The sequence below is a fragment of the Lithobates pipiens genome, unplaced genomic scaffold (genome assembly GCF_037356315.1).
Source record: "Lithobates pipiens isolate NorthernLeopardFrog02 unplaced genomic scaffold, aLitPip1_a1.2 Scaffold_19, whole genome shotgun sequence".
In the NCBI taxonomy this organism is placed as follows: domain Eukaryota; kingdom Metazoa; phylum Chordata; class Amphibia; order Anura; family Ranidae; genus Lithobates; species Lithobates pipiens.
Genome location: NW_027507764.1, coordinates 151716826 through 151733180, shown reverse-complemented (window position 1 = coordinate 151733180; position 16355 = coordinate 151716826). Strand labels below are relative to the sequence as shown.

Sequence of the window (16355 nt, the reverse complement as noted above, 5' to 3'; positions counted from 1 at the left end):
CTATTTATCAAAAAATTTAAATAAAATATATATACAGAATAAAACACGGAATGCTCCTAACTGCCGCTAAAAGCTGGCACATAAAGCTTATATGTTATAGTGTGCATGGAGTCTAAATACATCTAGTATAAACCTACAGTAAACTTTGTATATTATATTGCCAAATGTTTGTGGACCCCTGACCGTCACGTCACACCTGCCTATATTGCCAAAAGTATGTGGACACAACTCTGAATGAGTTCAGTTTTTTTTCACTGAATGCTACTACTTATCGCACAGCAAAAATATTTTAGACAATTGTGCAATTCCAACCTTGTGGCAATAGTTTGAATGTGGCCTTTTACTACCTACCATCACCACCCCAATGCAAAAAGCCGATTCTATAAAAACTGATGAGCCTGTGAAAGAATTTGGTTGGCTTGCATGGAGCCCTGACCCAAACTCTAAACAAACATCTTTTGAATAAAGATTGTAAGCCATGTCTCTGCGTCCATCAGTATATAACCTTACATATGAATAGTGGGCTGAATAAGAACAATTTGCCACATACACTCCTAAATCTTGTTGAAAGCTTCCCCAGTTCAGTGGAGGCTGTTATAGCCACATAATGGGTGACAGGAGTAACTTCACAATAATACCCATGGTTTTGGAATGGGATGACCAACACGCTCATAAAAGTGTGATAGTCAGATGTTTACCCTTTTCGACCATTTAGCATACCTGAATTTGCCCTGATATCAGCATCCTGTAATCCCCTGTGTTGCAGCACTCACATTTGGGCTTATGCAATGCTTCCCAGAATGGACAGCAGAGTAAGCATAGGGATATTCTGTACAATGCTGTGCTGCCGTTAGAGCTATTAAGGATCTAGCTGGCGGAGTACCATCCACATATGCTAATTAAAAGCACCAATGCTATAAGGAACAATCATTTTATCAATTCTTAATCATTCTAGTCACTTGCAAATTATGAAGTATGATCAGATGGAGATTTATAGCAACCATTTTTTCTCACACTTCACTTCTTTGTCAGAATTACTAATTGGCTTCAAAGCTCTATTTTCAGATGTACTTTAGAGGAAGTGGATCATGCGTCTTTACTCAATGACACAAACCTCTTCAATATCTCCCTTGTAAAATCCTCCTGCAGTCGGATGAAATAGAGAAGTGTAACTATTGCAATGAGATTTATAACACTGAAAAGGTAAATAAGCTGCATTGAGACAACTTTTTGTATCACAAGCAATACTTCTGCGGTATTTAACAGTTAATGAATCAACTGCAAACCATATGAAGTGAAACTATAATGATTTACGCCATTTATTTTATTACCTTTATAAAAAAGACACTTAATTTGCCCATTCACAGCTGTGAAATACCCTGTGCTTTAGATCCGCCATAGATGGGTAGAATATTGAATTGAATATTGTAAATTTGAGCAAAACAATCATTCTATTTTCTAATGGTTAATGTGCTCAATTCAACTGGCAATATCCAATTCTTCATGGAACAAAAAAAAAAAAGGTGTAATTTTTTTATTCAAGCTAACGATTTTAAAAGAGTCAGTAGTGAAATTGATGTTAAACAAAAAAAACAAAAAAACAAAATAAAAAACACCACTTGCTGACCGCCAATTTTACTGCTATGGGGTGGCAGCTGTGCTGTGTATATACACACACGTGGATCCTGCACTTCTGCCTGCAGGGGGCGTACGCAGTCTGCTTCTGCTGCGATTATTCACAGCAGAAGCCGATTTGCGGGTGTCGGGCAGAGACTCAGAACAGAGCTCTGCCTATGTAAACAAAGCAGAGTTCTGTTCTGACGGGGGGGGGGGGGGGGGGGGGTGGATTCTTTGTTCCTATTCTTCTCTTCCTCTAGTAAAAGCAGCACACATAGTAAACACAAACGCTGGCTAGGCACACAGTTAACACAGATCACCCTAGATGTTAACCCCTTTCCAACCAGTGTCATTCGTACAGTGACAGCACATATTTTTAGCACTGACTAATTGTCCACATCAATATCACAGTCCGGCTATAAACATCACTGATCGCCGCCATTACTAGTATAAAAAATAAATAAATAATTCCAGTATATATCCCATACTTTGTAGATGTTATAACATTCACGTAAACCAACGAATACATGCTTATTGGGGACAAAAACATGTAGCAGAATACATATTGGCCTAAATCTAGGAAGAAATTGTATTTTTAAAAATGTATTTGGATAAGTTATAAAGAAGTGAAAAAAAAATTATTTTCAAATGTGTCTGTTTTTTTGTTTATAGTGCAAAAAACCCCCCAAAAACGCAGTGATTAAATTCCACCAAAAGAAAGCTATTTGTGGGGGAAAATAATATGACGCATTTTATTTGGGTACAGCATTACATGACAACGCAATTGTCAAAGTAACGCAGGATTTTTGTACTCACCGTAAAATCCTCCTCTCTGTAACTAAGTTGTTTAGCCTGCCATTAGGAGAACTAGGCAAAATTGTTACACAATTCACAGAACTTTCAGTCCCGCCCCAGGGGGCGGACCCTGTGCTAAGCAACCCTCCCCACTGCTCCCAGCAGCTTCAGTACGTCAACAAGCTGTATAACGTAGAGAAAAGGAGGGGTGGGTGCTGTGTCGGTCGGTGAATTACAGAGAAAAGGATTTTAACGCGAGTACAAAAATCCTATTTTCTCTTATATTCAGCGACCGACACAGCTCCTCTCTGTAACTAAATGGGACGTCCCCAAGCAGTGCCAAACGAGGGGTGGGAAAAAACAGCATTAAAACTTCATCCACCATGGCAAGTGGGAACTAGTGAAACCAAACCCACAAAAAAACAGCAGTGTACGGGAAAAAAAAAACACACCGCCATAACCAGGGATTCTCAACAGGAGAAATCCCAACACCGCAACCTATTTGCGGAAGTAATGCAACAGTGCAATAACAAACAGTACTGCGTTTTTATCGAAAAACCAGGAAAAAAAACTCAATTGCAACTACACGGCCACCTGAAAAACTTTGCAGCCAAAACAGCCATCAGCCGATGCGCTGACGTCTACCTTGTAGAACTTGGTAAACGTATGGACAGACGACCAGGTTGCCGCCTTACACACCTGAGCGACATATGCTTGGTGTCGGAAGGCCCAAGATGTTCCGATTGCTCTTGTAGAGTGGGCCGTGACTGGAAAGGGGGGCACCTGCCCCTTCAAGGTGTAAGCTTGGACTACAATCTGTCTGATCCACCTGGAAATGGTGGCCGATGAGACCGCCATGCCTTTCTTCGGACCAGCCACCGAAAAAAACAGTGAGTCTGACTTCCGAAAGGGAGCCGTGGCAGATAAGTACACCTTCAGAGCTCTAACCACATCAAGAGAGTTTGAAGGGCCACCTCCTTGGGAAGCTTCGGCTTAGGACACAACGATGGTAATACAATGTCCTCATTGATATAAAAAGCCGAAACCACCTTTGGTAGAAAGGACGGTTGCGGACGCAACACCACCTTATCCCTTATCCCTGCGGCTGACCAGATAAGGCGACTTGCAGGACAAGGCCGCCAATTCCAAAACCCTCCTGGCCAATGTGATGGCCACTAGAAAGACCACCTTCTGTGAAAGGGTCAACAGGGGAATCTCCCTGATATTCTCAAACGGTGGCTTCTGAAGCGCCGATAACACCAGGTTCAAATCCCACGGGGGTAACGGTGGAAGCACCGGAGGGACTACATGTCATACCCCCTGAACAAAGGTACTCACTAATGAGTGAGACGCCAGGGGTTGCTGGAAAAAAAAAAAAAAAAAAAAAAAAGACAGCCAGGGCTGAAATTTGCCCCTTAATGGTGCGCGACGCCAATTTCTGGTCTACTCCTTGCTGAAGAAACAGCAGGATCCTGGATATAGAAAAGGAGTGCGGATGCCACCCCTTCTCCTCACACATGGAGATGTAGGCCTTCCAGGTACGATGGTATATATCCGTGAAGAAGATTTCCATGCCCTCAGCATAGTTGGAATCACCGAGTCCGACAGACCCCGGTTCCTCAGCACCTGGCTCTCAATAGCCATGCCGTAAAAGCCAGCAATGGTAAAGCAGGGTGGAAGATTGGACCTTGAGATAGGTCTTCTCGCAGCGGAAGTCGCCAGGGAGAGTCCGCCACCAGACGCACCAGGTCCGCGTACCAGGGCCACTGAGGCCAATCTGGGGCAACCAGGATTACTGGAATCCCCTCGGTTTCCACTCTGCAAAGCAGACGTGGCAACAGTTTTAGCGGAGGAAAGGCGTAGATCAGCTGGTACTGATCCCACGGAGCCACCAGCGCACCTGACGCGTTCGCCCACGGATCTTTTGTCCTGGACACGAATCTCTGCACCTTCCGATTGAGACGGGAGGCCAATAGATCCACATCTGGCGTGCCCCATTTCAGGCACAGCAGCCTGAATATCTCTGGATGCAATGCCCACTCTCCTGGGTCCCGCATCTGCCGACTCAGATAGTCCGCCTGCCAATTTTCCACCCCGGGATGTAAATGGCTGACAGAGCCGGAACGTGTCGCTCTGCCCACCAAAGTATGTGAGCAACCTCCCGAGCAGCGGCTGAGCTTCTTGTTCCCCCTTGGTGATTTATGTATTCTACAGCCGTGGCGTTGTCTGACTGTATCCTGGTCGGACGGCCTTGAAGACCCGTCGACCAGGTTGATCGGCAACTTGGATTCGTCCCCCCGATCAGAGGCCCTGAGCCAACTGAATCCCCATCACTCCCCCCCAGCCTGATAGACTGGCGTCCGTAGTGATCACTGCCCATGTTAGGGGAAGAAATTATTTTCCGGACTGAATCACCGGGGACCTCAACCACCAGATCAGAGAGTCCCTGACAGGCTGGCTCACCTGGATCTGCCGATCCAGGGACAACAGAGATTTGTCCCATTTTGTCAAGATCTCCTCCTGCAGGACTCTGGTGTGGAACTGGGCATAAGGTACAGCCTCGAAAGAGGCTACCATGAGCCCCAGTACTCGCATGCAAAGGGGAACGATGACCACGCGGTTCATCGGCAGCTTGACCGCAGATCTGAGAGTCTGCAACTTGTCCGAGGGAAGAAAGACCCTCTCTACCCTGGAGTCCAATAGCAAGCCTAGGTACTCCAGACGCCAAGTCAGCACAATCACTGACTTCTTTATGTTCAACAGCCACCCAAATTCTCGCAGAGTCTACATGGTGATCGCCACATCCTCTAACTCTGAGGCGGAAGATGCTCTCAGGAGGAGATTGCCCAGGTAACCCACGATCGCGATCTCCCACGGTGCCTCAGCAACACCAATACTGGAGCCACAACTTTGGTAAAGACTCGGGGGGCTGATGCCAGGCCAAAAAGAAGGGCCACAAACTGGTAGTAGGCTTCCCCGACTGCCAAACGCAGACATTTTTGATGGCGAAGGCATACGAGTATGTGCAGGTACGCATCCTGGATGTCCAAGGATGCCAGGTAGTCCCCTTGATGGAGTGCGACTACTGAGCGAACTGATTCCATTCTGAACCTCTGCACTTTTACAAAGTGATTGAGGGCTTTCAAGTCCAAGATCGGACGTACCCCTTCCTTCTTGGGAACCACAAACAGTTTTGAGTAGAACCTCTGGAAGCGTTCCGACTTCGGAACCGGTACAATCACCCCCTGATTCAGCAAGTCCCTTACCACCCCTAACAGGGCCTCCCGGCGAACCAGGGACACAGGTATGCTGGAGGGGAAGAATCGGTTTGGTGGCGAAGAGAGAAACGCTATCTTGTAGCCTGAGGAAATCAGATCGCAGACCCATTGGTCGGATAACCGGGATGTCCACCGGGCTGCAAACTCCCAAAGACGACCCCCCACCCGAGACATGGGTGGGGGCAAACCTTCATGCGGTAGCACTCTTGTTCGCAGGCTTGCGGTTCCAGGGACGCTTCTGACCATCCGTGGGCGTCCCTGTCGGGCTGGGGGCATTTTGTCGAAGCACCGGGCGGATGAAAAAGCCGCTTGTGAGCGGAAAAAGAGGGCCCTTGCCTGTGGGAGTAGAGTACTCTTACCACCAGTGGCATTTTTAATCATGTCACCCAACGAGGCTCCATAGAGCCGCTCGCTAAGGAAGGGAAGATCCGTCAGGGCTTTCTTGGATGCCTGGTCAGACCAGCATTTTAGCCAAATCAGGCACCTCAGCACCACAGCTGACACTGAAGCCTTGGATAACAGAGGAAGAGTATCCAGGGTCGCGTTACAAATGTACTTAAGGCCTTGCACTAGTTAGTCTGCTAGCTCCATGCAGACAGGGGAGGCATTCTGTTCTCCCAATTCGCGGTGCAAAAGTTTTGCCCACTCAGTGTCTACGACACCAGTGCGGATGCCAGTACAGGTCGCACGGCTGACCCCACAACTGTAAACAAGGAACGAGCCACCGCCTCAGCCTTCCTGTCCGCGGGATCCTTGAACGCAGGAGTCCCCTCAACCGGGATCGTGGTTACTTTATTTAACCTAGATACAGGGGGGTCCATGACTGGAGGAGCAGACCACTTTTTTAGATGACTTTCCTCAAAGGGGTAACGCGCCGCCAAATTTTTGGGGACCGAAAAGGACCGTTGCGGGCGACCCCATTCCCTGTAGATGAATTTGTCAAAGTCTGTCAAATACGGGAACACCTTAGGTGAACGTGCTGGCTTGCGGGACCCAAAAGGGACTGGTACATCAGCAGAGTGATCCGCTGGCTCCTAGATCTTCAGGGTATCACGCACAGCTGTGATAAGTGCTCCAACTAGCGCTTTATCGCATACGGACCCGGACAGGGACTCATCCTCACTGTCCGAACGGTCCTGGTCAGCCTCGTCTGATGGGTCAGAGCAGGGGTCACCTGCCGCAGCAGGGCCCGAGTCTGCATCAGAGCTCTCTCCAGAGGACGGGGGGGGGCAGGGGCCTCTTACGTGCACCCTTCCTACCACGCACTGCCCCTATCTTTGCAACAAAAGCGTCAAGGACCGCCGCCAGGGTGCCCACATGCACCGCGCTATCCACAGATGACCCGGTTGCAATAGCCTGGATTTCAGGGGAAGAAACACCAGTTTCTGAAGCCATGCTGACCCTAGCCTGTCTGCCACCTGCAAGGGGACTTAGGTCCCACCCTCCTGCTGCCGCCGCTTGGGGGGGGTACTTAGTGCTAGACTCACCACACTGGGGCCTCTGTGAATGCCACTGGCAGTGCCTGTAGTCCCTAGGAGGATCCCAGTTGCAGAGAAGAGAAAACTGTCAGCAGCAGCTGCTTATAACAGCGGTGAAACTTTCTGCAGAGCTAGCTTCAGCGCTCAGCAAAGAGCCATCCAGCGTCCTGTACACATAGTGAACACAGGAAACAGCAAGTGAGGGCACATGTAATGCTGCCACAAGAGAACTGCGGCAAAAAGAGTGCTCAAGCTTCAAGAAAATGGCCATCAATGTAACGAATAGGAGATCCTAAAGAAGACGGCTGCTGAAGCTCACAAGGGGAATACAGTCTTTCCAACATCCAAGATGGCCACTGGACAGCTCCATGTGGTGATTAGAACAAACCTAGAACAGTGCTGCCTGCCTACAGCCAGAACAACCTGCACAGACCCTTTTGGGACCCCCCCCAGACCAGGACCAGCGCCAGCCGCACAGAGCCCCCACAGGTGAGAATCCAGCGAACCCACACACACCCCGCCCGCAGCCACCCCCCTCAGAGGGGAGATAGGGACTTGGGAGAGAAGATAGGGAGGTGAGGTGGCCCCTGAATCGACCCCCCAGGGAATGCCCAGTTGCTCCCCCCACCGAAGCAGGGAGAGCCGTACTTACCAGTCCTGAAGAGCTGGGAGACATTCCATCACAGACCTACTCCTGCGCAGTTACAGGGTAGCTGCTGGCCCGGTATACTGTGATCCAGACCGCAGTAGCCCGGTCATATGTATACCCCGGAGCATTGAAGCTCACCGACTGCCTCTGGAGCTGAGGCATGTCATGGCCTGCCGAGCCTTTGCTACGGCCTGCACACGCTCAATGGCCGGACTGGAGAGACTACAAGGATATCATTAACAAGCCTGTCACCCAGCTGGCAGTTGATAGAAGATCCCGGGATCATTCATCTTGCGCAAAAAAAAAAAATCAAACCTGCAACAAAAGAATGGACCACAAGGGCCCGCAGGGTTCCTAGGTCATTCTCCTTACTAGGCAAACAAAAACTGAAGCTGAAGCTGCTGGGAGCAGTGGGGAGGGTTGCTTAGCATAGGGTCCGCACCCTGGGGCGGGACTGAAAGTTGTGTGTATTGCGTAACAATTTTGCCTAGTTCTCCTAATGGCAGGCTAAACAACCCATTTAGTTACAGAGAGGAACTGTGTCGGTCGGTGAATATAAGAGAAAAGTGTTCAGCTTTAAGGTCAAAGAAGTAGCATGCGATTGCCTCCCATGCAGTGCTTGGGCCTAGCGGCCACTGGCCAGGGCTACACTCTGTCAAATGAGGATGATGATTAGGTCATCATCCCCGTCTCAACTTTCACCCAATCTAGACAGAGGGCAGAGTTAGAAAGTTTCTTTAAATTAAGGTTTTAGATGTTTAATACACAAAATATTGTAACCGCTTAAGGACCAGCCGCCTCAGTTGTACTATGGCAGGTTGGCTCCCCTGTGTGAATCACCGTCATTGTACAACGGCCGTGTTAAAGTGGTTAGGAAGGGAGCGCTCGCGGTGTGCGACACCGCTCACCCAACAGAACTCCACAGAGAGACAATGGTCCCAAAAGAGTGTCAATATCGTCCAATCTGTTCCGCTGCAATGTCGCAGTCCCACAAAAAAAAAAGAAAAAAAGAAAAACGCTTAGTAAGAATAAATAAAATGCCATATATCCCCTATTTTGCAGACGCTATAACTTTTGCGCAAAACAAATATACTTGTTGTGATTTTACTACCAAAAAAATTTAAAGAATACATATTGGCCTAAACTGATGAAAAAAATTGTTTAAAATTTTATTTTAGATACGTATTACGGCAAAGTAAAAAAAAAGTTTTTCTTCAAAATTGCGGTTTTTATTTGCGTAATAAAAAAAAGTGACAGATGTGAAAATACCACCAAAAGAAAGCTCTATTTGTGGGAAAGGAAGGACGTCAATTTTGTTTGGGTACAACGTCGCACAACTGCGCAATTGTCATTTAAAGCAACGCAGTGTCGCATCGCAAAATATGGCCTGGTCATTAAGTGGGGAAATCTTTCCGGTCCTTAAGAGGTTAAAAAGTATCATGATCTTTCCAAAGAGAACACACTAGAAGTAGTTTGGCTTTAGCCAGCCTGTAATACCCCTTTCATTATCAGGCCATTTTCCAGCAATACTTCAAAGTGATTCATTGACAATTACCAAAATTTCCATTTACTTATCACACCCACAAAAAAAAAAAAAAAAAAAAAAAAAAAGAAAATGATGATATATGTAACTTGATTAAAAAGGACCAGAACATGGAAAAAATGGTTTAGAAACACTTGACAGATACACATGTAGGTAGTATGCTGTATATACAGTGCCTTGAAAGTATTGATACTATTTATACTCCTTGAAATTTTCCATTTTGTCATGTTACAACCAAAAACGTAAAATGTATTTTATTGGGATTTTATGTGCTAGGCCAACAGAAAGTGGCAAATAACTGCAGTGGAAGGAAAATGACAGTTTTACATTTTTTTCATAAATATGTGAAAAGTGTGGCATGCATTTGTATTCCGGCCCCCTAAGTCAGTACTTTGTAGAGCCACCTTTCACTGAAATTACAGCTGCAAGTCTTTTTGAGGATGTCTCTACCAGCTTTGCACATCTAGTGACATTTTTGCCCATTCTTCTTTGCAAAATAGCTCATGCTCTATCAGAATGGATGCAGAACGTCTGAACAGCAATTTTCAAGTCTTGCCACATATTCTCAATTGGATTTATATCTGGCCTTTGACTGGGTCATTCTAACACATGAATATATTTTGATCTAAACCATTTTATTGTTTTGCAGACTAACAGGTTTTCCCTTGCATTTGGTTCCTTCCATCTTCCCATCAACTGACTAGCTTCCCTGTCCTACTTGCTTAAGAAAAGCATCCCGACAACATGATGGCGCCACCATGTTTCACGGTGGGGATGGTGTGTTCAGTGTGATGCGCAGGGTTAGTTTTTTGCCACACAGCATTTTGCTTTAAGGCCAAAAAATACAATTTTGGCCTCATCTGACCAGAGCATCTTTTTCCACATTTGCTGTCCCCCACATGGCTTCTTGCAAACTGCAAATGGGACTTTCTTATGGCTTTCATTCAACAATGGCTTTCTTCTTGCCATTCTTCCATAAAGGCCAGATTTGTGGCGTGCACGACTAATAGTTGTCCTGTGGACAGCTTCTCCCACCTGAGCTGTGGATCTCTGCAGCTTCTCCAGAGTTACCATGTGCCTCTTGGCTGCTTCTTTAATTAATGCTGTCCTTGCCCGGCCTGTCAGTTTAGGTGAATGGCCATGTCTTGGTAGATTTGCAATTGTGCCATACTCTCTCAATTTCCAGATGGGTTGAACAGTACTCCATGAGATATTCAAAGCTTTGGATATGTTTTATAACCCAACCCTGCTTTAAACTTCTCCACAACTATAATTTTCCTTCTACTTCACAAATATGTTCCACTTTGTGTTGGTCTATCACATAAAATCCCAATGAAATACATTTACGTTTTTGGTTGTAACATGACAAAACGTGGCAAAATTTCAAGGGGTATGAATACTTTTTGAAGGCACTGACCAATTTATCCATTTGTGTATGCTATGCATAACTGCCATTTAATTTTTAAATCTGTTTACTTTTTTTTTTTTTTTTTTTTAATAGGTACAAGCTAATCTTCAGAAAAAAATAAAACAAAAATAAAAATCACAGAAAAACAGATACAGGTAGAGGAAAAACATTAGCTTTTTTATTTCATCATTTTAGTAACTGTACAATTTTAACCAAATCTTACAAGTAACAGAACATATTAAACATAAATGAAGACTACAATCCAGTACCCTATTTACAATACAATTTTACCATCCAATTTTAAGAGAACTAAATGGAGTACACATAATTGTTAGAACATTGTATTTGTACTGGGCAAAGACAAAAATAAACCCCATAAAAGCAGAATTAATGGATACTAGAGAGTGTTCTGTGTTCCATGAAGAAAAAAAAAAATTACATCTCGAATCACTTTGAATAATAAAGCTCACAGGATTCAAACATGATTTTAAGGATTTGCTTTTAAAATAAAACAAGTCTATCCCCCAAAGATCTAATGAAAAACAATGGTGGAAGCAAACAGTATATGTTTACTATTTTCCTATGTAAGAAGCAGAACAATTAGTGGCTGATTGTTATATATTAAGAAGCGGAATGTACACTTTACCTATAGAGAAAGTGAAATTCAATGAATACTGTGAAGAAGAAACCATTTTATATCTTTACCTTTTATTAAAAATCATTTACTCAGAACAAAATGATTAAAAGGTTTCATTTTGGGTTAATAATTACCATTTTACTAAGCAGACGGATCTGCAATTCATCACAGATAGAAGCTATTTTAGTTATTTCCAAGGTCCGACAATGGGCAACAGTATTTTATTTTTTGCCTTTAAATTCAATTTCAATATTAAGAGTGTATTTACTACACAAAACTGTTTAACTGTTCTTAGAAATTAATGCATGCATGTTAAAAACCAGATTCAGCACTTAAAGAACTCAGTATTAGGAGTGAGCCCAAACTGCAAGTCTCCAAGTTTAAAGACTCACTGGGCCATGTTAATGTCATTAATACCAAAGGGACTTGCAGCCCACTGCGCTGGAGGGTCGGCACTGAGGCTGAAAAAGGGTTAAACACTCAATTGTTATTTTAACAATTAGGAAGCAAGAGAATATCAATACAGTTTAAAAGTACATGAAGGCTTAGTTACTACAGCATTGACTTTTGCTAGGCTGTGCAGTTTCAGTAAGGTCTACTCCTCTTCCTCTAGCCGTGTTGCCTCCGCTTGTCTGTGGTTCTGTTTTAGGAAGCTTTTTAGCTGTAATAATAGAGAGACAAAATGGATGAGAAGTGTAAATATTCCGAAACACTTATTACAGGACCGGCAAATGAAGAAAATATGTATTTGGCCCCATTCACACCTTTGCATTCCAGGACTGCTCATAAAACACACAAACAGTACACCACAAAATCGCTAAATGCAAGTAGCAGTTGCATATTTAGTGTGCCAAAACAACAATTTCAAAAACATGCAAAATAAGGGTGCAGGAGCTACTTTGGTGCATTTGTCGCATGTAGGGCAGCACAGTCAAATTAATAGGATGCCCTATGCCTTTGCGTGACAAACACACAAAACCGGCAACCTTTTGCACAGGTGTGAAGGTAGCCTTAAAGAAAATAAGTAAAGGAAGAACAAGGCATGCCAAACTAAGTGCAACATGTGGTGAAAAATTTATTTAGAAGTAAAACGAGCCAAATGACTACTCACATAATGTTAGTGAGAATTAGGCAAATAGTGATGGTGGTAGTAGAGTCCATTAATTTGACTGTGCTGCCCTACATGCGACAAATGCACCAAAGAGCTCCTGCACATTTTGCAGTGAGCCTCGCATGTTTTTGAAATTGTTTTGGCACACTAAACATGCAACTGCTACTTGCATTTAGCGCCTTGTTCTTCCATTACTTATTTTCCAGAGTTTGCTGCAACTCCCAAGGGAGCTGCCGCTGGTGCAAAGAACTGACCCTCTTCATCAGTTGCTGGATCAATTATATATTTTTTTTATATTATAATTTTATTTTTCATCAACTATTATCAAATCTATCTACTGCTGCTATTTATTGATATATATTGTTTGATTGGTTCTTGTACCATTCTTTCCTTTTCTGAGCCTTAAAGAAAAGGCAACAGCTGGCACCTGTAGTTATCAATACACAGTGGATGATATTTAATCAATCAGATCACACTGGGGTTTATTTACTAAAACTGGTTCAAAATCTGGTGCAGTTGTGCATGGTAGCCATTCAGCTTCTAATTTCAGCCTGTTCACAAAAAAACCTGGAAGCTGATTGGTTTCTATGTAGAGCTGCACCACGTTGCACTCTCCGGTTTTAGAAAATCAACCACATTGTGTAAAGGGCGTTCTAATCTAGAGTAGCCCAAATTCAACTGATAAAAGATTACCCCTCCCTTAACGCCTGTCATCAAACTCATAAAAATGGATGGATAAAATATATATATATATTTTTTCAGCCAAATGCTTATTCCCATGAGAGAAGGCCACAGCCAGTGATGTTTGGGTGCTTGTCTATTCTCTTGCAAAAATATTCATGTCTGGGCAAAATTAGGGTACATGGGAAGAAGAAAAATAAATAAAAATAAAATAAAAAAAACAAACACCCATCTAACAATTTAGTCATTTTTTTCTCTTTATTATTGTTTTGCCCAGTGAGTGCAAGAACTGCAACCTTTAGCCCTGGTTCACACTGGTGCGGCTTTGAAATCGCAATTTTTAAGCCACAGATCAGTTAGATTTGCACCTCCAATTTCATTTTAACTTGCATTTAACAGAAGCCTATGCAAGTTGCAATGAAACATTGGCAAAAAGCAGTGCAGGAACCTTTTTCTGAGTCGCAGCAATTTGAACGGTTCCATTACTGACAATGGGGTGCGATTTGTCATGGGATTTGGATCTGTCAAGTCGCATGACAAATCACACCTGTATAAACAGGGGCTTAATGTTTTTATACAATCTGAATTCTCTTACTTAGCATTGGAAAAGGAAAAATAGGCTTTTTAATACAGCTTACCTGTAAAATCCTTTTCTTGGAGTACATCACGGGACACCGAGCCAGCCATAGTAATTACTATGTGGGTTATACATCATATATAGGTGAATAGACACTGGCACACCCAAAGACAGGAAGTCCCCCTCTATATAACCCCTCCCATACAGGAAGAACCTCAGTTTTGTAGCAAAGCAATGTATATCCCAGCAAGAAGGGAGGGACCTCTGTGTTCCGTGATGTACTCCAAGAAAAGGATTTTGCGGGTAAGCAGTTTTAAAAAAATCCTATTTTCTCTTTCGTACATCATGGGACACAGAGCAGCCATAGTAATTACTATGTGAGATGCCACATATCAAAGCAGGCCGCCATCAGACGTGAGTACATATACTGCTGCCTGCAGTACACTGTGCCTAAAAGCGGCATCCTCCTGCCGCCTTACATCCATCTGGTAAAATTTTGTAAAAATGTATGTACTGTCAAGTAGTGCCCTTTGGCCTGGTGACGCACCGCCCATTAAGCACTTATTACCCTGGTACAGTGTGCTCCAATTTGAAAAGGTGGAATCCTTTTCAGCCCACAAGCCTGAACTATAACCCTACAAATCCACTGGAAATAGTCAATTTTGACGCTGCCTTTTCTGGGCCCATCTGGCAGCACAAATAAGGCATCAGTCTTCCTTATCTGAACTGTCACCCTTAGATAGACCCTGACAGCTCTCACCACATCGAGAGAATGTAACAATTTTTCTTTAAGCAGAGCGGGGTTCTGGGAAAAATGAAGGCAGGGAGACATCTTGCTTCAAGTGAAAACTGGACACTACCTTGGGCTAAAAGGTTGGGTGAGGACGCAACACCACCTTGTCCTTATGAATAATTAAGTATGGCTCTTTAAAGGAAAAAGCTGCCAATTCTGACACTCTCCTTGCTGAAGTTACTGCAACCAAGAAAATCAACTTCCTTGTCAAAAGGATCAAGGGAATATGACGCAAAGGCTCAAAGGGTTGTCTTTACAAGACCGATAAAACTAGATTCCAATTCCATGGGCACAATGGCAGAGTTATAGGAGTTACCCCTTGTATAAAGGCCCGAATCAAAGAACGTGAAGCAAGCAGTCTTTGAAAAAAATACTGCCAAGGCCGAGATCTGACCCTTGATGGTACTCAAAAGTAGCTTAATTTTTACTCCCAATTGCAGGATTGCAAGAATTCTCCCTATAACAGAATTTTCGAGGATGCCATCTGTTGGCTCCACACCAAGAAACATAGGACCTCCAGACCCTATAATAAATGGCCCTAGAAGCATGTTTCCTTGCATTAATCAGAGTAGTTACCACTGAGCCTGAGAGCTCCCAATCCTTTAAAATTTGGGCTTCAATAGCCAAACCATTACACTTAGTAATTGCAAAGAATGATGGAACACTGGTCCATGCTAAAGCAAGTCTGGATGGAATGGAAGAGTCCATGGTTTCCCTACTGCCAACCTTATGATCTCTGCATACCAGGCTCTTCTGGGCCATGCCAGGGCTACCACTATCACCGGCTTCCCTTCCTCCTGTGTAAAAGCCATGGTAGGAGCTGAAGGGGGGGGGGGGGGGGCGCACAAATCAGTAAAAACTGATCCCAAGGGGTCACTAGCGCATTTATCCCAAATGCAAGCGTATCCCTTGTCCGTGACACAAAGCTGTCAAATTTCTTGTTGAACCTGGACACCAATCGATCTATGTCCGGGGTACCCCACCTTCGGCATATGGCTGAAAAAACATTGGGATGCAGGGACCATTCCCCGGGGACAACCGTTGGTGGCTCAAAAAGTCTGCCTGCCAATTCTCCACACCCGTAATGAAAACTACTGACTGAAAAGGCACATGCTTCTCTGCCCATGTCAGAATATGGTACACCTTCCTCCTGGTACCCCCTTGGTGATTGATGTAAGCCTCAGCTATGGTATTGTTGGATTGTATCCTGACAGGACAACCCTGCAACCTGAAGAGTCCATGATATTATAGTCAGATGCGAAGCCCGAATCTCTATAATGTTGATGGGCAAGGCTTTTCCGTTTCTGACCACATCCCCTGGACAGTGGCCTCCACCAAAACCCCTCCCCAGCCCAAGAGGCTGGCATCCGTTGTGACTACTTTCCAGGTTACTGGCATGAAGGATTTCCCCTTCTGCAAATTTCTGGTTATCAACCAGCAATTGAGACTCTGGCATACTTTAGGGAACAGATGCATTGGGTCGTCCAAAGCTTGAACCCTTTGTTCCAAGCAGACAGAATACTGCTTTGCAACAGTCTCAAATTTAATTTGGCATAGGGAATAGCTTTGAACGAAGCCACCATTATCCCGAGCAACCTCATGCAAAGGTGAATGGAGGGATCCTCATTTCCCTTCACCACACAGACCAGATCTCTTATAGCCCTGACCTTCATCTGAGGAAAACAAAACTTTTTCTTGTACTGTGTCTATGACCAGACCCAAGTATTCTAGCCTCCTTACTGGCCGTAAGGCTGACTTCTCTAGGTTGAGAATCCAACCCAGGTGCAC

At 44.4% G+C, this 16355-nt stretch overlaps 1 protein-coding gene across 2 annotated transcripts in view; it reads right to left on the bottom strand.

Moving 5' to 3' along the window:
- Positions 1-10924: 10924 nt before the first annotated feature.
- Positions 10925-16355, bottom strand: part of RAB5A (RAB5A, member RAS oncogene family) — an 84120-nt gene continuing 78689 nt past the window's right edge. For both annotated transcript variants that reach the window (XM_077491403.1, XM_077491404.1), the window contains one exon: positions 10925-12066. In XM_077491403.1, coding sequence (XP_077347529.1) covers positions 11951-12066 — 116 coding nt within the window. In that variant the 3' untranslated portion in view covers positions 10925-11950. The remainder of the gene's footprint in view (positions 12067-16355) is intronic.